Source organism: Marmota marmota, unplaced genomic scaffold (assembly GCF_001458135.2).
Source record: "Marmota marmota marmota unplaced genomic scaffold, marMar, whole genome shotgun sequence".
Taxonomy (NCBI): Eukaryota; Metazoa; Chordata; class Mammalia; order Rodentia; family Sciuridae; genus Marmota; species Marmota marmota.
The window spans coordinates 165,875-186,675 of record NW_026000207.1 but is presented as its reverse complement, the minus strand read 5'-3'; the positions used below and the strand labels follow the sequence as shown (position 1 = coordinate 186,675).

The following is a 20,801-nucleotide window of genomic DNA, read 5'->3' as shown; positions in this document are numbered from 1 at the left end:
GGCGGGCAGTTGGCGGGGCCTTGTCGTGCACCCTTTCTGCCCCTTCTCGGCTGCAGACTCCGATGGCGGCGGCAGGGGGGCTGGCAGACCCGGCGCCGGTGAGTAGGGAGACCCCTTCCGAGGACCCCGAGCCTCATGGAGGGAAGGACTTTCCCTAGACGACTTGTGCCCTCTGGCTGCTCGGGTGGGAACCGGTACCCTCCAAACCCGGAGGTCCAGGTCAGTGAGGCGTGCAGGTGTGGGATTTGGAAGAAATTCCAACGGGAAGGTCCCACACGTGCAAAGGCTGGGAGCGGAGACACCTTGGTTCTGGGGCACAGCGTCCTCGATGTGGAATACTGAAATGGCAGGTAGAGGAGTTGGGACTTTATCCCCAGGGCGTGGGAGCCATGGGATGTTTTGAAGAGAGACCGGACGTCCTCCCAGTTAGGATCTTGAAAGCCTCTCACCTCTTACTGAGTGGAGCACAGATGTGGAGAGGTGTGTCCGTATGAAGGGTGAAGGTTCCCACCACAGCCCAGGTGAGCAAAGGATGGCTCCTGGACTGGATGGGGAAGCTCGTAGGGGAAAAGTTTCAATTCTGTGTGGAGCTGCGTGTGTATCAGGTGTGTGGGGTACGAGCAAGTGTTGTGAGTGAAGCACAGTCGGAAGCTTTTCAGAAGCCTGAGTGCCTGAAAGGCACTCAAAGGATAGTTGAAAACAGGTCCCCCCCCCCCACCACCACGGAAAGATCAGGAGTTTGCCATGTCTGAGAGTGAAGTTGACACTGTAGGTGTCCTGAGCCAAAGCAGAGTTTGGGAATTGGACTGAGGAGGGGGTGATCTCACAGACTCAGTGGAGGATGGTCAGTTTCAGTTTCCTAGAGAGAGGAAAACGGTTGGGAATAACTGCAGTTGTCAGGGCAAGAGTCCGGCAGGTGGCTGAGGGAGGGGAGGGTGGAAAAAGAATGAAGAAATAGAGGGGACAGTACTAGGGGGCAGTAGGGTATTGACTTCCTGTGTGTCCACCAGGCCCTTTGGACCACCCTCCTGTGGCAGCTGATCTCAGGGACCAGCCTGGAAGTGCCAGGGGCACAGCAGGGAGGATCCTAGAGTGGGCACACCCTGGAGTGTCCACAGCTGGGACTCACACAGTTGCTTGTGCCAGCATAGGAAGGGCACATTTGGGTAGGGTCATGAGTGGTCTTGCTGGGTCGAGTGGATGCCAGCCAAGAACCATGAGGATGGCTCTCACTTGCCTGTGTAAACTAGCCAGGGGAGAGGCTGAGAGCGCTTCTGTGGCCTGAACAGGAAAGGTGGAAGGAAGGGGGCCCAGATGGGTGGAGGAAGTGCCACTTGAAGATAGCGCTGGAATAGAACCCCAGGAAGATCATGAATGTTCAGAAAGTGCCAAGGATGGTGACCATGGGGACAGGGATCTGAGTTCTGAGTCACAGCCATACCTTAGACTGCTTGCTGTTGTAGGGCCTGATTGCCTTTGAGGACATAGCTGTGTATTTCTCTCGGGAAGAGTGGATGCTACTGGATGCAGCCCAGAGGGCTCTGTACCGCCACGTGATGCTGGGGAACTTCGCACTTGTGGCCTCACTGGGTAAGGCCCTGGGTCCTCCATGGGAAGCCAAGTTGGTACCTGGCTGGGTCATCAGGACTATCATCTCACCTTCCCACCCACCCAAGAGCAGGACCTTCTGGCTAGACGCCACATGAGGCAAGGGTCAGGATCTGGAGATGTGCAGGCTGCTCCATCTTACCCTGTGGCCCCATCTGACTGAATCTCCTGTGCCTGGGCTCAGTCCTCTTCCTGTGGTGCCCCAGCACATATGCTGCTTGCAGGGATCCTTGAGCTGTCCCACTGAGGCCCTGCCCTGTTGTGACCCCAGGTTTTCCTGATTGCACAGATGATATCGTCTATTTCCAGGAAGCCCTGACTCCTGCCATCTTCTGGGGGATGGGTTTTCCTGACTTGACGTGGCCTCTCACTTGAACCACCTTGTTCATAGGACTCTCTGCCTCCCGACCTCGTGTGGTCATCCAGCTGGAGCATGGTGAGGAGCCTTGGGTTCCCAGTGGGACAGATACAGCCCTGGGCAGGAATGCCCACAGAAAGTCCAGCCTTGGTGAGTTGGGGCTCAAGGTAGGGGTGAACTTGGGACCAGCCGGTGGCCCAGCCTCTGACTCCCCTCCTATAGACAGACTGTCTCCTGTGGCTGCCCATCTGCCTCTTTTCCCTTCTTTCATCATCCTGTCTTGGAGGCTATGGCCTGGGTCTAAAAACATAGGGTCTGTTTTCACACAGGAAGTCACCTGACTGTGGTGAGACCTGTTCAGAGTCCTTCCTCCAACTGGGTGGTACAGCTTCAGACCTCCCCATCTAGCTGTTACATCTGTTGGGTATTCCTTCCTCCCTTCATTCATGTGTCCAGATGTTGCTCGAGTTCCTGCTCTGGCCAGACCTGTTCCAGGTCCTGGGAACACAACCTTGACGAGGATACTCCTTGTCCTGCTCTTTGGGGCTAATGCCAGGGGAGAGGCAGTCAGTAAACTGTTCACAAATTGTCTGTAGCTTCAGACACAAATCAGAGCAAGGAGAAAAAGCAGGCTGGGGAATGAACTGTGGGGAGGGATCTGTGGTAGGGATAGCCAGCAGAGGCTGAGGTGGTATGTAGTAGATGCTGAGTTCTCTATACTCCCACGTCTGGTTGTCTGGGGCTTTCCTCTTGACCCTGGGGGTGCAGGTACAGTGAATGCCATACCTGTCAGGGCAGATGCTCCTTCCACTGGCTTCCTGCAGGGCCCGCGTAGGCTTCCGCTGTTCTCCCTAGGCTTTTTCGTCCGTCCCCTGGGTTCCCCCTGCCTTCCCAGCAGCCTGCTCTGGTCACATCCTGGTTAGATGCCCCAGGCAGCCAGCATTCCTCTACCCTCAGGTTCCTGCTGTCTGGCAGAGGACAGAGATGTTTCTGGAGAACCGACACTGCCAGGGGCCTTCCTGCATAGCTCCCCTGAGACACCTACTAGTCCAAGCCTGGTGGGAAAACGGGGTGCCTTCTCATCTGGAGAGAGAAAACCTTCAGGTGTGTCAGTGATCTACTGGGAGAGGCTCCTGCTAGGCTCAGGCAGTGGTAAAGCCAGCATCAGCCTGCGACTGACCTCCCCACTGAGGGCTTCTGAGAGTGGCCAGTCTAGAGAGAAAGTCCTTACAGACTGCCCCGCTCCAGGGAAGTTGCCACAGATGGCGGAGCTACAGAAGCCACCTGTGCAGCCAGCTCACCCCAGAGCCTTCCCAAGCGAGGCAGACCTCAGAACCATCTGCAGTGGGGGAGAACGGGGGATGGACACAAACTGGCATGAGCCTCAGAGACTCATGGGTACCCAAGAGGCCCCAACCTGGGAAGAGCTGGGCGAGGCCCTCCATGCTGCTCCTGGTCTGCCCCCTGGGGAGAAGCCCTTTGGATGCAGGGCATGCAGCAAAGTGTTTGTGAAGAGCTCAGACCTCCTCAAGCACCTGCGCACCCACACTGGTGAGCGTCCTTATGAGTGTGCACAGTGTGGCAAGGCCTTCAGCCAGACCTCCCACTTGACACAGCACCAGCGCATCCACAGTGGCGAGACGCCTTACGCATGCCCGGCCTGCGGCAAAGCCTTTCGGCACAGCTCCTCACTGGTGCGGCACCAACGGATCCACACAGCAGAGAAGTCCTTCCGCTGCAGCGAGTGTGGCAAGGCCTTCAGCCACGGCTCCAACCTCAGCCAGCACCGCAAGATCCACGCAGGCGGGAGGCCCTACGCCTGTGCCCAGTGTGGCCGCCGCTTCTGCCGCAACTCGCACCTGATCCAGCATGAGCGCACACACACGGGTGAGAAGCCCTATGCCTGTGCACTCTGTGGTGCCGCCTTCAGCCAGGGCTCTTCACTCTTTAAGCACCAGAGGGTGCACACGGGTGAGAAACCTTTCGCCTGCGCGCAGTGTGGCCGTGCCTTCAGCCATAGCTCCAATCTCACACAGCATCAGCTGCTCCACACAGGTGAGCGGCCCTTCCGTTGTGGGGACTGTGGCAAGGCCTTTGCCAAGGGAGCAGTGCTGCTTAGCCACCGGCGCATCCACACAGGAGAGAAGCCCTTTGTGTGCACACAGTGCGGCCGCGCTTTCCGCGAGCGCCCAGCCCTCTTCCACCACCAGAGGATCCATACTGGTGAGAAGGCCTTGAGGCGACCCAGGGCCGGGATGCGTGCCCAGGCCAGGTCTCCTTCGGAGAGCTCGTCAGAAGGTGTACATGGGAAGGAAGCCAAAGCCTCTCCTTCCTCAGGTTCACCCACGGCCCTAACGTCTGCTGAGTCCTAAGGGCACACTTCTACCCTTCCCCAACCTTCTGTGAATCCCTTTCACAGCTAAAGGCCTGTGTCCACTGCAGGTCCACAAGGGGGAGAAGCCCTATGCGTGCTAACCAGGCACAAGGAAGATTCTTTGGCGTGCTTCCATTTGTACACAGTGACAAGATTTGCCAGTTCAGCTTTGGGATACACCTGTGTCCTCAAAGAGGTCATATGCAGAGACACCAGGAGGAAGGACCTGGTGCCAAAAAAGGCAGCCCTGCATGGTGATGCCTTTTCACTGTCTCATGACGAATGCTAAGGTGAGGGGAGAAGTGCAGGCCTGAAGAAGTCTTCACAGAAACTGGCAGCTGGCGACACCTCCCTCTCCCACCCCCCGTGCCCAGGCCTCAGTTCATCCAGAGCTGCTTTGGATCTGACCCAGCAAATAGGAGGCTACAGAGGAATGAGAGTCAGGATGTAGGACTTGGGCAAGTGGTTGGGCTCTAAGCCTCAACTACCTTCTCTGGGAAAAAGAGGAAAAAATTTGGGCCCATCCCATAGAGGGTGCTCTTCAGGTGGGTACCTGTGGGGAAGTTCCTCTTGTCAGCCCTATGAACCCTGTGCTAGTTTGCTCACTTTAAAGATGAGTAAATTGAGACACAGAGAGGAAAAGCGAGTTGCCCAGGACAGAGCTGATACTAGAAGCCGGGGGATTGGCTCCGTTTCACATACCTCAGCCCCCAGGCCTCCATGTAGTCAGCCAGGCCTGAGGGTCTGACCTGGCCACACAGCTGACTCACAGGCAGTGCAGCCCTGAGGGAGGGATGTGGCTGTCAGCATTGGAAACTGGCTTCCCAGCAGCACTCATTCACATTCCCATCTTCTGTCACGAGCTCCTGTTATCAAAGTCGATGTTATGAGGATTTTTTTTTTTTTTTAAATGAGGAATCTTTACATCCAAAGCACTGATAAGAACTGCAGAGGAAACAAGACAGGGTTGCTCATTTTTGTTGGGTTTGGTGGCTACATGACCTGTTCTCCCTTGGTTGGAAAGTGGACAAACAGCTGAACAAGAAGGCCTTGTCATTACTTAAGCCTATGTAATGTTCAGCCTTCTTCTGAAGCCACTTCCCCAGTATAATGCCCCTTAATGCTGAGGACAGATGGATGGAGTGGGGCCATTTGATCCCTATATGGTTAAGCAGACCAGGCCCTCTCCTGATCTGGGGCTTCACTGCCAGGGTAGGCAGCGGTCTTTTTAACCCAGAGGAGAAAGGGGGGGGGGGACCCAAAACGATAGCATTTACAACTTGAAATGGATGTAAATTATAATTTTGTGTACAGGCATGTGGAAGTCCATGGCCTCAGCCTCTTCTCTTGGCTCCAGGGGTGTTCAGATGTCTCCCTAGTAAAGGTTTCTTTGTAAACATTGTGAACAATAGTAGCCTGGTGCTTGTTTCACTCGAATGCGATGCAGACAGCATTAAACGCACACAGCACAGATGTGTCATCAGGGTGTCTTCGTCGCAGAGCTTCAACCTGAGTCCCCTAGACAAAGTACAGGGTAAGTATGTGGCTTGTCTGCAGCCCAGTGTGGGACTGGGACACCTGTGTCCCATTGGTGGTTGCAGGTTGGTGGAGGAAGCAAGGAGATCTGGGTGGAAGCTGCTGCCTTCCCCTGAGCAGCAGCTCTCCTGGGAGATGAGCCTTTGGGGATCCAGTCAGTGGGGGGGGGGGGAGTGGAGAAACTGGGACAGAATATGTACTCCTGCTGAGGCACAGCTGGGGCAGCCATATGTGGTATCCTAGCAAGGTTGACTCCAGCCCAGTAGGGACACCAGTCCCATCACCTTAAGACCTTGCAGTCATCTCCTATACTCAAAGAACATAAGACCCAGCTGTCCTGCTTATCCACCACTTGGGCCAGATCCATCTTCTGCCTTGAAGCCTCCTGATACTGTTGTCCACCCCTCCTGTATGAAGTCAGTCTGCAAAGCTGTGAAATACAGACAAACCCCGCCCTGCCAAAGAGGTACTTCTAGGGAACTCATGAGATTAAGGACCAAAGGCATCTGTTAAACAAGTGTGTATCCACTCATGAAATATTTCCTGTGCCTTGGGCAGAATTTCCTGGATCACCCAGTTTATGTCCTAAGCCCTCCTGACCCCTTGGGCTGGATCCAGTGTCCTGTCTCCCCACCAGCCTCTCCTTGAGCTCTTTCTCACCTGTGGGCTGTGTTCTTGTTCCTCAGCTCCAACCTCCTTGAATCTACCTCTTCTGATACCCAGAACTGGCTGGGGACCCCAACCTGGGCTGCCTCCTCCGTCTGCCTTGCCTTTCTCCAACCCCTGTGGTCATGTTGGGCTGGTCTCTCTTAACCCAGTCAATTTGTAACTGTAAAAGTGTACCTGAACTTTCTGGGACAAAGGTCGACTCAAACATAGGCATCACAGCTAGCTCAAATCCAGAAGACTGGTGGTATAGCTTAGTGGCAGAGTGCACCCTGAGCATGCCTGAGGCCCTGGGTTCCATCCTCAGCACTGAAAGAAAGAAAGAAAGAAAAAGATAAATCCACAAGTGTGAGGATGGGGAAGGGTGTTAAGGGCAATGGCATTCTGCAGCTAGATGTGGGAACTGTCACTCATTGATGAGAAGCCAAATACTTAATTGGCATTTGGGTAAGTCCAACTAGGCTTACCCTGTAGCCCAGCAGGAGGCTTGGTGAACAGCAATCCAGGGAGAAGGGTCTTCCTGTAAAGGTACCTGGAGAAGAGCTCTCCACGCATTGAAAAATTGTTCCCAGACAATCTGCAGTCCCAGAGAAAATACCGAAGCCCTTCAAAAACTAGCACCCTGATGAAGCCACTGGACAGGTAAGAGTTAATAAGCTCTACCCACACACTGCTCCAAGGTTCCAGTCAGCATTTCGGAGTACTGCTCTTGTCCTGAATTGTTGGCAGGTATCTGAAAAACCAAAACACCTGCAGATAAAGTTTAGTATTGAGTGAGTACGCCACAGTTCAGCTACTTGATAGGTGGAGGCAGAATGAACCCTACCCCACAGTTACATAATAATAACATTGCCTGTTGTGAAAAACAAGCCACTGTCTAGTTCTGTTTTGCAAAATAAACAGAAGGTTGAGCACATCCCACAAACTTGGACACCCTTCATGGGCCTGTCAGACTCTTAAGGGTAATACGTAGTTACCTTCTCAGTAAGTGTATGCCCCCCAAAGTCCGCAGGGCATTAACGGGTTGAATGAGGGTCTCCAGTACCTCCTTCGAAGGAGAACTCTTAGCGAGGTGGAAGCCTGCGAATTCACGGAGGTTGCCACGGAGCGGCATTTAGGATCTCTTCGGGATGGGGGAACGCTGTGGTCATGGCCCTGGGAAAAACTGGAAGTGGGCAGCTGTGCTGCACCGGTACCTGGGGGAGGGTTGGAGTGCCACCCCGCAGGCCGCGTGGTGGGGTGGGGAGAGCGGAGGCCGAGGGCCTCCTCTGATTGGTCGGGAGAGCACGCTCTCACTACCCAATAGGCCTCGGGTCCGCTGCGCACATGCGCAAGGCTTTGTCTTCTGGACTTACCCAGCCCAACAGCTGCCCAGAAGGCAGTCCGGTCCGCGGTGGGTCAGCCTGGCGCTCGGGTGTGGAGACCGGGCCGGGGGACGCCCCCGCTTAACCCTACGGCAGTGCGGAGTCTTGGAGAGGAAAGGATGCCGTCCGGTCGCGAGGAGTTTGAAAATGCGCTCCTGGGCTCACGAGGCTCAGGGGAAACGTAGTCCTCGGGGAGCAGGTGGTGCCTGAAGGGCCGGCGCGGGATTGGCCGGGCTGGGGTCGCCAGGGCCACGCGCGGGCGGGGCGGGCGGGTGTGTGCGCCGCCACTTCCGGGAAGTGGCCGCCGGCCCGAGCGGCTGCCGAGGTGAGCGCGTTTCTGACTGGCCCGTGCGCGGCTTCTTCCACCGCGAGGGGCGCGCGCCGGTCCTGCTCCCCGGCGGCGGAAGTGCCGCCGCCGCCTTGGTCCCGGCTTTCCGCCCACCCAGAACACGTCCCGGCGCCGGACCCGGACCCGGCACTCCTGAGAGATCTGCTTCTTCCCGTCCCGTCCCGTCCCGGGGCGCAGACCCCCAAATCCCCGGGTCTCGGGTAGCACAGGCCTGACGGACCCCCAGGTGGGCATGTTTCCCCCAGATGCTCTTCAGGGCTGAACCCCCGGTCTCACGCCACGCGCAGCTCCGCTTGTTTAGCTTCTGCTTTGGGGTTTACTCGCATGGGCCCAGCCTGCACGAGGCCTCTGCAGCAAGCACCGCGTCTCGGAACCGTGTCAGCACTCGGGAGTGCACCTAGTACTGCACCTGCTTCCTCTGTCTCCTGGCGAGGACAGGCCCGGTCCCCAGAGCCAGCTCTTCAGGCAGCAAGTCCCAGAGACCATTAGGACAGACTCAAAGCCCGACCTTCCACACTCAGGGCTCCCAATCCCCCAGGACCAGCTGGTCGATTGACCGTTCGCTTCTGGGCTGGGGGAGCCACTTTCCTGTCTGTTATACCCAGGTGTTGGTTTTTTTGTTTTGGTTTTTGGTTGTTGTTTTGAGACAGGATCTCACTAAATTGCCAAGGCTGGCCTCGAACTTGCAATCCTGCCTTAGCCTCCCAAGTTGCTGGGATAACAGGTGTGGACCACTGCTCCTGTCTTACCTGTATTGGATCGAACTATTTTCCACTTTCCTGGCAGCTTCCTGGACTCCTTCCCTCCAAGCGTTTATCCGCAAGGCATCCTCCTGATCTCAGCTCCTATGACCTTCTCCTTCCATGAAGCTTTCCTGGAGCCCCCACCCCTTACCTACTCTTGGTCTCAGGGTCTCCTCTGTCCTGGCCTTGGCTCCTGGGCTGGGCCTTGTATCTGTCTCTCCTTAGCCAGGCCCTCTTGAATGACACTTTGATCCCTCCTTTTCTGTAGGTCCCTCTTGGTGATTCCCAAAAGACCCTCTGAAACAAGAATGCCATCCCCACTGAGGTCCCCACACCAGTCCCTCAGTAATCTTGAGACCACCCTGGAGGAGCCTGAGGCTGCACGACTGAAATTCCGTGGATTCTGCTACAAAGAGGTGGCAGGGCCCAGAGAGGCCCTGACCCGGCTGAGAGAGCTGTGTCGCCAATGGCTGCGGCCTGAGTCATGTTCCAAGGAACAGATGTTAGAGCTGTTGGTGCTGGAACAGTTTGTGGGCACACTGCCCCCTGAGATCCAGTCCTGGGTGCAAGGGCAGCGGCCAGGCAGCCCTGAGGAAGCTGTAGCTCTAGTTGAAGGGCTACAGCATGACCCTGGGCAGCTGTTGGGCTGGGTAAGTATGGTGTCATTAACTTCTAAGGACAGATCAAACATAGAGCCCCTGTGACTTACCTCTTTTTCTCAGATCACAGCCCACATCCTGAAGCCAGAGGTGCTTCCTGCAGCCCAGAAGACAGAGGAGTCCTCAGCAAGCCCCTGCCCCTCAGGAACAGTGGAGTTCTCTGGGGCAGCCCCTGGAGAGGGTCCACATAATGCCAGGATGGAAGGGTCTACCCAGCTCAGCTGCAGTGTGAAGGAGGAGCCCAGTGCTGATGGGCAGCATGTGGGTGAGGGAGAGTGCCACACCAAGACTGTGGAGCTTGTGGAAAGAGTGTGCACATCCCTGGAGGGGAGTCCTAGGCAGCTTTTTTTTTTTTTTTTTTTTTTTNACACCCATTCCCATCTACCTTACTTTTCAGCACCTCCCAGTCCACTGCTTCCAACCCAGTCTCCCAAGGGGCATCTTAGACACCAGGACACAGCCTCCACTTCCTTCCACCCACCCAGGATTCAGGTGAGCAGTCCCCAGTGGAAAGTACAGGTCCCAAGTATGGGAGGGAAACATCCCTGGTGCATGCCTCTGCCCTGCGGTTTTTCCAGTCTTGGCCAATTGCTCTTGTACTTTGTTTTTGTTTTTTTGTTTTTTGCTTTTATTTTTTTGTACTAGGGATTGAACCCATGGGTGCTTAACCTTTGTGCCACATCCCTAGTTCCTTTTTTAAAAAAAAATTATATTTTGAGATAGGGTCTTGCTAAGTTATTAGGACCTCGCTGAATTGCTGGCACTGACTTTGAACTTGCAGTCCTCCCCTGGCCTCCAGAGCCACTGGGATTATAGGAATATACCACAATATCTGGCTCCTCAGGAGACTTCTTATGCCAGGGCTTAGACTCTGGAAATGAGGGTGGATGTCCTTGGCTGGGATGGAAGCCCTGGAGAAGATCTGGGAATCAAAAGACATACATAGGGCAGAGGTGGACCAAGACTTAGGCAGTAACACCAGATCCTCCTCCAGCCTGGCTTGTGTGGGTAACTCCTGACACCCATTCCCATCTACCTTACTTTTCAGCACCTCCCAGTCCACTGCTTCCAACCCAGTCTCCCAAGGGGCATCTTAGACACCAGGACACAGCCTCCACTTCCTTCCACCCACCCAGGATTCAGGTGAGCAGTCCCCAGTGGAAAGTACAGGTCCCAAGTATGGGAGGGAAACATCCCTGGTGCATGCCTCTGCCCTGCGGTTTTTCCAGTCTTGGCCAATTGCTCTTGTACTTTGTTTTTGTTTTTTTGTTTTTTGCTTTTATTTTTTTGTACCAGGGATTGAACCTAGGGGCGCTTTGCCACAGAGCCACAACCCCAGTCCTTTAAAAAAAAAAAAAAAAAAAAAAGGCTTTTTTAGTTGTAGATGGACACAGTACTTTTATTTATTTATTTTTATGTGGTGCTGAGGTTCAAACCCAGTACCTCATACGTGCGAGGCAACCGCTCGGCCACTGAGCTACAATCCCAGCCCTCCCCAGTTCTTTTTATATTTTATTTAGAGATAGGGTCTCACTGAGTTACTTAGGGTCTCACAAGTTGCTAAGGCTTCCTTTGAACTCAGTTCTCCTGCCTCAGCCTCCTGATGGGATTACAGGTGTGCACCACTGCGCCTGGTTCTTAAGCTCTTTACTGCCCAAAAGTGGAGTAAGTAACGGGTGCCCCAGAAGTCCCAGGGGTAGAGGAACAGACTGTTGGCCTCTATTATTGGAAAATTTGAGCCTCAGATCATGGAAACCTGGTCAGAAGTGACCAGAACTGGTGGGCTTGCCTTCTTCACCTCCAGAGAAGTCACTGGGGAGATTTGCAGCTCCTAGAGGTCTAGGGCCAGAACTTGGAGATTTAAAACTTGTGTGTGCAGGTTGGGAGGAACCAGTGACAGACTGGCAGGACTTCAGCACCTGGGGTCAGAACAAACACTCTTCCTGGGAAATGCCTAAAGTCCCTTCTCTTGTAGGGTTTTTCTCAAAAGGCAATCAGCTGGGGGCTGGGGAGGTGGCTCAAGCAGTAACGCGCTCACCTGGCATACTCGGGGCGCTGGGTTCAATCCTCAGCACCACATAAAAATAAAATAAAGATGTTGTGTCCACTGAAAACTAAAAAATAAATATTAAAAAAATTCAAAAAAAAAAAAGGCAATCAGCTGGGCCTAGAAGCTTAATTCAAAGCTCCTGTCATCTTGAGCACCAAGTTCCCAAGTATGTAGAGTGGGGGACTGTTTTCTCCTAGTTCTTTTGCTACTATACCACTCTAGTTGGGAGCTTTCTCAGCAGAATTGTTGGTTGAGGTGTGCTTTGAGGCTGAGATTCCAGGTTCCTTCCATAGTCTGATGGCACGGTTAGAAATGTTAGGCTGAGTGGAAAGGTTGCAGGCTCCATGGGATCATCACTTCCAGCCTTTACCATCTCTACCTTGGTTATATATGGCCAACTCCCTGCTCCCAGACTTGCTTTGGCTTGTCTCTCAGGATTATTTTTCCCAACCCAGCAAAGCCCCAGATGGCAGGACTCAAAGGCAGGAAGTATATTTCTCAGTAAAGCCATTGGGGCCTCTGCCACATGCCAGGTTCATCCTCTCTCAGGGTCTTGCCAGAAGCAGCACACAGGAGCCAACTGGCACCCACTCTCTGAACTTACTTTCTTTCTTTTTTTTTTTTTTTTTTTTTTTTTTTTGGGTGGTGCTGGAGATTAAACCCAGGGCCTTGTACTTGCGAGTCAAGCATTCTATCAACTGAGCTATATTCCCAGCCCCCCCACACTCTGAACTTTCTCCACTGCCACTCCTGCGTCCCCTGTTCACATCCCAAGGTGCAGTCAGGATCCTGGATCCTCCTTCCTCCCCACAGCCTCATTTCCATGTGCTCAAATGCTCCCAGCCTTTGAAGACTCTTGTAGTCAGAGGCTTGGCAGGTGGCTGAGTCCCCAGCAGTCCCTGAGTCTCTTGCTCCCTTTAGCATCCTGTTAAGATACTTGAAAGGGCAAAGGTTGGGGGCAGCCATAATGGTCTTTACAAAGCTTAACCTGAATCCCACCCTGTTTCAATCTCTGACCAGAACAGTGGGTGGACAGCTAAGACAGGTGAGTACTGGCAGGCTGGCCAGATGATCTGAAGGAGGACCCAGCATTCACAAGCCCCTTCTTGGCTTGTGCCTTATCTCGCCCATAGATGAAGCTTAGGTAAATAGGTAAGGATGCAACACTAGCAGGCTGGGGTGGGACCACAGTGATGAGCTGCATCCTCATCCTGCAGGAGGACTGGGGGCTGCTGGACCCGTCACAGAAGGAGCAGTACTGGGACGCGATGCTGGAGAAGTACGGCACGGTGGTCTCGCTGGGTGAGGACCACCGGTCCCTTCCCGCCTGGGCTTGGGTTCAGGCTGCTTGCCTGGGGTTTCGCACAGGCCTCCCAGGGCCCAGTCACAGCCTTCCCCCTTCCAGAAGGCACCCACCCGGGGCCTCGGGTGATCTCCCACCTGATCGTTCGTTGCCCACCCCAGCAGGGCTGCCACCCCCGCCAGCCAAAGAGCGGGCTGAATCCAAGTCAGAGCCTGACCGTGAGCCAGAGCTGGGGACACCGTGCTCCGGACCCGAGGTTGGTGAGAGCCGCTGCCCAGGCGAGTGCAGCCTGAACCACCCAGAAGTCGGGGCTGAGGTAGACACTCCTGGGCGCAGCCAGGTCTGCACATCCCCGCCACCAGCACTGCCACTCCCGTTCTCCCCCGCGCAGCCGAAGCCCTACGTGTGCCCGCAGTGTGGCAGGGGCTTCGACTGGAAGTCCGTGTTCGTCATCCACCACCGCTCACATGCAGGAGGCCCCTGTCCCGAGAGGCCACCACAGGCACCCCAGGAGCCAGTGGCACGACCCCCGCGGCGCCCGGTGGGGCCTCGGAGCTATACCTGTGAGGAATGTGGGCGTAGCTTCAGCTGGAAGTCGCAGCTGGTCATCCACCGGAAGAGTCATGCTGGCCAGCGGCGCCACTTTTGTAGTGACTGCGGCCGCAGCTTCGACTGGAAGTCCCAGTTGGTCATCCACAGGAAGAGCCACCGGCCTGAGGCCCCTTGAGCAGGAGGGCTGCCCTCCTGGGGGGCGGTAGAGGGGGGACACCTGTGGGCCTCTGGGCCTAGATAGAGCACCCTGGGGGCCAACTCCAGCCTACTGGAGACTCAGGGGACAGTAAGGAACTCTGGACCTGCCCCCAAAAGTCCACCTGGGAGTGAGGGAAAGCTGCTCTGTTCCTCCTGCCCTGCCTTCTAGACGAGGCCTGGGTGGGAATCCAAGCTGAGTGGTGACTGTGGGGTGATCACCAAGGCCTCCCTACCTGAGGTATAAAAGCCCAGGACACGCCCTCCTCCTGGGACCTCTTGCTCAAAAACTGCCTTGCTGCCCCTTCCTACAGAAGTCCCTGTGGAAGGTGGCAGTAAGCTCAGGAAAGCACAGCTGATGTCTGTCCTGCTGTGTGAGACCCCTGGACCTCCATGTGCACGTTTCATCCTTAGCATAAATTATATGTTTTTAGCAGGTAAGTTTCTGAATAAGAACCCTGATTTCTCACTTCTGTTGGTCAGATCAGCAATCTGCCTGGCAGCTGGAGGCTCAGGGCAGATCCTAGAATTGCCAGCCCTACGGTCACAGGCCCAGATCCCCCAGCCTACTTTCATCCTTGGCCACCAGCCTTTAAACTCTTGAGCCTGGGTTTGGGTAGACAGGGCACTTCTTTTCAAAGCATAGATGGACAAGAGTGACCTCTGAAGGGTGACAGATGTCTCTGAGGCCATGCAAACCTTCAAGCCAGGGCTGCATCCTCACATCCTTAGTTGGTCATGCAGCAGAAAGGCAGAGGATCCCCACTGCCCAGGGAGAGCTGTCTGGCTTTCTGGACAGTCACTCAGGACTTGCAGTATCGGTTTCCTAATAACTGCTCCAATGAACTCAGTGGCATGAAACACTGTAGATTTATTCTATGTTGGTTTTTAACATTTATTCTATGTTGGTTTTTAAGGTCAGAACTCTGAGACATGTCTCAGTGAACTAAATCAGTTTATCAACAGGGCTGCTAGTTCCTCCTGCAGAATCTGGGAGAGAATCCACCTTCTAGAGGTGTCCTGAATTCTTGACTCACGGCCTCCTCCTTCATTTTCAGTGCCAGCAGTAGCCAGTCAAGTCTTTTTACATTACATCACCGCCACTCTTCTGCCTGTCTTCCACTTATAAGGAGGACCTTTGTGATGACTTTGGGCCCACTTGGATGCTTCAGTCTCCCATTTCAAGGTCAGATGATGGAACATGGAATTCTAATTTTTTTTTTATTTTTTTTGGATACCAGGGATTGAACCCAGGGGTACTTAACTACTGGGCAACATCCCCAGTCCATTTTTGTGTTTAGAGGCAGGGTCTCACTTGGTTGCTTAGGGCCTTGCTAAGTTGCTGTGACTAGCTTTGAACTCTCTCATCCTTTGAACTCTCTCAGCCTCCCCAGCTGCTGGGATTATAGGTATGTGCCACCACCTGGCTGGGATTTTTTTTTCCCTCTTTTTAAATTTTTTTTTTATTGATTTTTAAAAAAAATAAATGACAGTGGAATGCATTACAATTCTTATTATACATATATACCCAATTTTTCATATCTCTGTTTATATATAAAATAGGTTGACACCCAATTCGGTGTCTTCATGGATAATGTTGTCCATCACATTTTACCATCCTTGCTAATCCCCTGACCCCTCCCATTCCCTCCCACCCCTCTGCCCCAATAAGATAGGATTTTAACAAAAGTGAATTGATGGGAAGAGCACAATGGCTCCATCAAGCAGTACCTGTGAAGAGCCCATAGACCTTGAATCCTCGACAGGGACAGCAACAGTGGCAGAAAATGAGAGATGTTTAAAGATGTCTAAAAAACCCAGTTCAACTCAGTTTCCAAAGTAGGACAGACTGTCAACCAGTTGGGCTTTGGGTTCAGTTTTGGGCTCAAGAAACATTTATCCCATGTTCTGATCACAATCTGGGCTTTCCTAAGGCTGTGGTGCATTCTCTTCCTTTTCTTCATCACTGTCAATAGAAAATGAGTTCTTGGTTACTTATATGAAATGAAATGAAATTAGATTCCTGTCTTGGGCTGGCCAGCACCTTGCCAGGGAATTCTTGCCTGCTCAGAGGGATAAGTCTCCTTAGAAATTAAAGTCTAGGGCTGGGGATGTGGCTCAGGCGGTAGCGCGCTCGCCTGGCATGCGTGCGGCCCGGGTTCGATCCTAAGCACCACATACAAAGATGTTGTGTCCATCAAAAACTGGAAAATGAATATTAAAAAAAAAAAAAAAAGAAATTAAAGTCTGGAATAATTAGTGAAGAACAAAAGACAAAGTCAGATTTTTTTTCAAAGTTGGAGCCCCTGATAGGTCCAGTCCACACAAGAGCTGGACTCATGTGGCTTATTTAAGGGGGTAGAGAAAAGGCAGGGATAAGGTTTCAAGGGTGGAGTCTGGCTTCTTGATGTCTTGCATTCAGCAGGTTGATTGCATCTTGGCAGGTTACACCCATCTCAGAGGGGTTGTGAGGCTGGGTGATTAGCAGGTCACCCCATCTCTGGTGCTGTGTGGGACCAGGCAGAGCGGAATAAGGCTCACAGTGCATCTAGGCAGTCTTACACAGAGGAAATGTCCACTGGAAGTTCCCAGACACCAGATAATCCCATTCACTAGGCTGCAGTGAGCCCATGGACGGCTCTCAACAAATTCCTATTTCACCTCACAGACAGACATTACCCATAGGTTAAAGATCTGAATACAGAAAGAAAATTAAAACATCTAGAATATAATATAGAACAGTTTCAGATGACTTTGAATCAAGAAATGCTTTTTTGGTTTTGGTTCTGGTTTTGGTTTTTGGTCCTGGGGATTGAACCCAGGAGCGCTTAAGCACTGCGCCACATCCCCAGCTGTTTTTAAGTTTTATTTTGAGACAGGGTCTCACTAAGTTGCTTGCGGCCTAAGTTGCCGAGGCTGGCTTTGAACTCATGATCTTCCTGCCTCAGTCTCTTGAGCTGTTGGGATTCCAGGCATGCACCATTGTACTTAGCTGAGAAATGCTTTTTAAAACAAGGCATTTATTGAATATTGTTCATCTGGGTGAAATTAAATAATTTACTAAAATATATGATTTTTCTATATTATCTGTAGTATTACTTTAAGTCAAAGATAGCATGCATACATTAATAGATTAATGTTTAATACTGACTTCTCAAATTTAAAAAGTTTTTTAAATTTAAAAATCTAGAAAAGTGGGCTGGAGTTGGCTGGGATTTTTGATTTTTTTTTTTTTTTGGTTGTAGATGAACACAGTACCTTTATTTATTTATTTTTGTGTGGTGCTGAGGATCGATTCCAGTACCTCACATGTGTTAGGCAAGCGCTCTACCACTGAGCTACAACCCCAGCCAGGGATTTTTAAGTTCTTTTTTTTTTTTTAATATTTATTTTTTAGGTGTAGATGGACACAACACAAGGCCTTTATTTTTATGTGGTGCTGAGGATCGAACCTGGGTCCCGCCTGTGCTAGGTGAGTGCTGCACCACTGAGCCGCAATCTCAGCCCCAGATTTTTAAGTTGTTAAGTGTTCCACACTTGCTTGGGGTCAGTTTACTTTGCATCCCCAAGAGTTCCCAACAGTTTAACACTGTGGACTCTCATTATTTCCTTTTCAAATCTGGACAGAAGGTAATTAGTGTATGTCAATAGAGCCCACAGTTGCTCATATGTGCCACCCTGTGTGTCACTTTGTATACCTGGTTTGATCTCCATGCAGGTGATCCATTCATGTCTTCACTTCTTTTCTTCAGTCGTTTATGCACTGCATTGGCCTTAGCTAACTCAGCAGCACTGTCGGCCTCCAGAGTGGGTTGTAGAATCTACATCATCTCATGAGAAGCCAGGCCAGGCCAGGCCTGAAGTGGTGCCCACTCATCTGCTCCGTTCCCTGAGCTGCCTCCCCAGGGACCGTGCCTTTTCATACCAACTCAAGCTGCTGCTTCTCTACCAGGTCCCCCTGTGATTCATCTGATCTTCATGGTGACTCCATGAGCCTTTCCTTCTCCCCACCCAGGTCTTCCTCCAAGACTCTTCACTTCCGGGGCTTCTGGTTAAGCCCACTTGGGGCCCAGAAACACTCTCTACTGCCAGAGCTGACCCCATGATTGGCGAGCTGGGATTTGACCTGGGTCTGTCTCACTCTGGAAGCATCTGTGGTGTGGTGTAAGAGCTAAAATTCAAGCCCAGTATTATGTTCTGCCTTGACGTCTGAAACCAGTGAGGAAGTCCTTGGATGACAATTAGCACATTCCCTACCCCACTGTGCTCCCATTGATAAGGGCCTAAGCAAACAAGTTGGTAAATGGGCCAGGCACAGTTCCTGCTTAGGCTTGAGTAGCAGGTCTCAATTCCCTCTAGCCTGCAGAATTATTCAAACCAGTCCGGTCCTCCAACAGGAACCAGGAGCCACCTCAGCCTTTTATCAGGAAGACTGCTTCCTACAGCTCCTGGTCATTCACTCTATTCCCAGAGCACTTTTGAGGGAAATGTCTTGTCAAATAGTTAACTTTATTAGATCTTCCTATTTGTAAATTTAATGGATTATGATCAGAAAAGTGGATCCTGGCTGGGTGTGGTGGCTGGGTTCCATCCCTGGTGGTGATGGAGGGGGTCAATCTGGGTCCTGTATAAACTCTTCATAACATTTCACACTCACTAATATGATTGTAATAAGAAAAAGACCATAACAAGTGTTGGGGAGGACATGGAGAAATTAAAACCATCATACTGCTGGTGGGAATATAAAATGGTGCAGGTGTTTTAGAAAACTTTCCCCAAAAGTTACATAGTAACACTATATTTCACCTTTTGATGGTCTTTCTAGTCATTATCTAATACATTTAGAAGTAAAATGACGGGCTGGGGATGTGGCTCAAGCGGTAGCGTGCTCGCCTGGCAGGCGTGCGGCCGGGTTCGATCCTCAACACCACATACAAAACAAAGATGTTGTGTCCCCCGAAAACTAAAAAATAAATATTAAAAAATTCTCTCTCTCTCTCTCTCTTTAAAAAATTCTCTCTTTCTACACTTAAAAAAATTATTTAAAAAAAAAAGAAGAAATAAAATGACAAGTAAATTTAATGATTCAGATATTCTCCTGAAAAGAGCTCTGGATCAAAAAAGAACTGATATTTCTCTGCAAATTGTTCTCTGCTGCACTTAGCAGGCCAAGAATTAATTCCCAGACTGTGTCTTGCAGTAGAATCTATTTTCTGTTTTCCAGGTTCCTGACTGTAAAAAGAGGCAGGGAGTTCAGTGGCACATGCTTATAATTCCAGCTACTTGGAAGCTGAGAAAGGAGGATTGCAAGTTCAAGACCAGCCTGGACAACTTAGCAAGACCCTGAAAATCAACCAATCAAAAGTTTTGAGGACTGTGGAATTTGTTGTGAAATGCATAGAGCAGGCTGTGGGTATAACTTGATGATACAACACTTGCCTAGCATGCTTGAGGCCCTGGGTTCCATCCCCAGTACCATCACACACACACACACACACACACACAATTGCATAGGAGACCCCTTAACCTGACTCAATTCCAGGGCTTGAGAGACCCTGTTTAGGGTAAAAGCCTAAAACCATGAAACAATGGGAGTGTGGAGGCGAAGGCAGTTCATAACTTATGTTGCTGGTGCAAGTTTACAAGCCTTTTGTTTTCAGAGCAGACAAGGGCATCACAACCCTGAATAGGATAGTCCTCTGGCCCGTCTCTCTCCAGGCTACAGAAGCTTGTTAAAGCAGAAACTCACATGATGGTAGACAACAAAGTTGTAGAACAAATAAATCCAAAAGCTAGCTCTTTGAAAAGACCAATAAATAAAATAGATTAAAGCATTTTGAACCTGAGTGCTAAACTATCAAAAAAGGAGACTTATTAAGGGGCTGGGGGCTGGGGTTGTGGCTCAGTGGTAGAGCGCTTGCCTAGCACATGTGAGGCACTGGGTTTGATCCTCAGCACCACATAAAAATAAATATTGTGTTCGTGTACAACTAAAAAAGTTTAAAAATAAGTAAAGGTATTATGTCAATCTATGACTAAAAAAAAAATATTTTTTAAAAAAGGAGATTAAACTGTATCCGGGCCAGGATATAGCTCAGTTCGTAGAGTGGCTGTCTTGCATGCACAGGGCCCTGGGTTCAATCCCCCTCACCAAAAAAAAAAAAAAATTATATCCACAGAGAGACATCAAAATGAATATTGTGAATAACTCCTTGACCACACATTTAAAAATCTAATAGAAATAGGTTTTATGGGGCTGGGGATGTGGCTCAAGCAGTAGCGTGCTTGCCTGGCATGCATGCGGCCCGGGTTCGATCCTCAGCACCACATACAAACAAAGATGTTGTGTCCGCCGAAATCTAAAAAATAAATATTAAAAAAAAAGACTATGAAGCAGGAATTCATATCATCAGGAACTTTATTAGGTTGATAAACCAAAAATGAGGTGTATGCTTAGAAGTAACCAGAAGAACACCAGCAATATGTGGGTAGACCTGGTCTGCCTTTTTCTTTGGCACATATCCCATTCATCACACTGTTGGGTATTAACAGCATTGTCAACAAATAAGACATAATTCAAAATAATGGCTGGGTGTGGTGGTGCACACCTGTAATCCCAGCAGTTTGGGAAGCTGAGGCAGGAGGATCATTAGTTCAAAGCCAGCTTCAGCAATGGTGAGGCGGTAGGCAACTCAGTGAGACCCTGTCTGTAAGTAAAATCCAAAATAGGGCTGGGGATGTGGCCCAGTGGCTGAGTGCCCCTGAGTTCAATCCCCAGTACCAAATAATAATAATAATAAATAAATCAAAATAATGTAATGGATCGCTCAGTCTTCAAAAATAGCAAATAAGACTCCAGACAATAATGTAATCCTAGCTACTGAGTCAGGAGGATCACAAGCTCAAGGTCAGCCTGTGTAACTTAGCAAGATCCTGTCTCCAAAATTAAAAGGGCTGAGGATGTGGCTAGGGTTGTAGCTCGGTGGTAGAATGCTTGTCTAGCATAAGTATAAATTACTCAAGCTGGATGGGTCTGAGGATCCA

General features: G+C 51.2%; 2 protein-coding genes and 1 long non-coding RNA gene across 17 annotated transcripts in view; 2 read left to right on the top strand and 1 right to left on the bottom strand.

The window, feature by feature from the left end:
* LOC107158990 (zinc finger protein 324A-like) overlaps positions 1-5,751 on the top strand; it is a 6,046-nt gene extending 295 nt beyond the window's left edge. The window contains exons 1-4 of the mRNA XM_015505523.2: positions 1-98; positions 1,464-1,590; positions 2,000-2,116; positions 2,924-5,751. The exon at positions 1-98 is cut by the window's left edge and continues 295 nt beyond it. Of these exons, the coding sequence (XP_015361009.2) occupies positions 1-98; positions 1,464-1,590; positions 2,000-2,116; positions 2,924-4,338 (1,757 nt within the window). The 3' untranslated portion in view covers positions 4,339-5,751. The remainder of the gene's footprint in view (positions 99-1,463; positions 1,591-1,999; positions 2,117-2,923) is intronic.
* Positions 2,002-19,254, top strand: Znf446 (zinc finger protein 446). Of its 14 annotated transcripts, none has more exons than XM_048791573.1 (11): positions 7,928-8,059; positions 8,092-8,105; positions 9,267-9,648; positions 9,721-9,922; positions 10,055-10,149; positions 12,925-13,009; positions 13,175-13,266; positions 13,484-14,194; positions 14,816-14,943; positions 17,155-17,229; positions 17,773-18,868. In XM_048791573.1, exons 1-8 carry the CDS (start codon positions 8,054-8,056, stop codon positions 13,766-13,768), a joined length of 1,161 nt encoding a protein of 386 aa, XP_048647530.1. In that variant the 5' UTR covers positions 7,928-8,053; the 3' UTR covers positions 13,769-14,194; positions 14,816-14,943; positions 17,155-17,229; positions 17,773-18,868. The 14 variants fall into 14 exon arrangements, with proteins under 14 accessions (XP_048647525.1, XP_048647524.1, XP_048647530.1 ...); XM_048791572.1 differs by having other exon boundaries at positions 13,172-13,266; XM_048791571.1 differs by having other exon boundaries at positions 7,929-8,059; positions 13,172-13,350.
* Positions 5,184-7,877, bottom strand: LOC125612789. Of its 2 annotated transcripts, XR_007343259.1 has the most exons (4): positions 7,520-7,877; positions 7,010-7,275; positions 6,720-6,851; positions 5,184-5,858 (listed from the first exon to the last, which is right to left on the bottom strand). It is a non-coding gene; the product is annotated as an uncharacterized LOC125612789 (long non-coding RNA). The 2 variants fall into 2 exon arrangements; XR_007343258.1 differs by having other exon boundaries at positions 5,184-6,851.
* Positions 19,255-20,801: the final 1,547 nt, after the last annotated feature.

Bases quoted from the DNA above. Each gene is read 5' to 3' on its own strand.
- Znf446 (XM_015505540.2), top strand. The intron at 10,150-12,924 runs GTGAGCAGTCCC...CTCATCCTGCAG, and splicing joins TCCACCCACCCAGGATTCAG to GAGGACTGGGGGCTGCTGGA. The intron at 13,010-13,171 runs GTGAGGACCACC...TGCCCACCCCAG, and splicing joins CGGCACGGTGGTCTCGCTGG to CAGGGCTGCCACCCCCGCCA.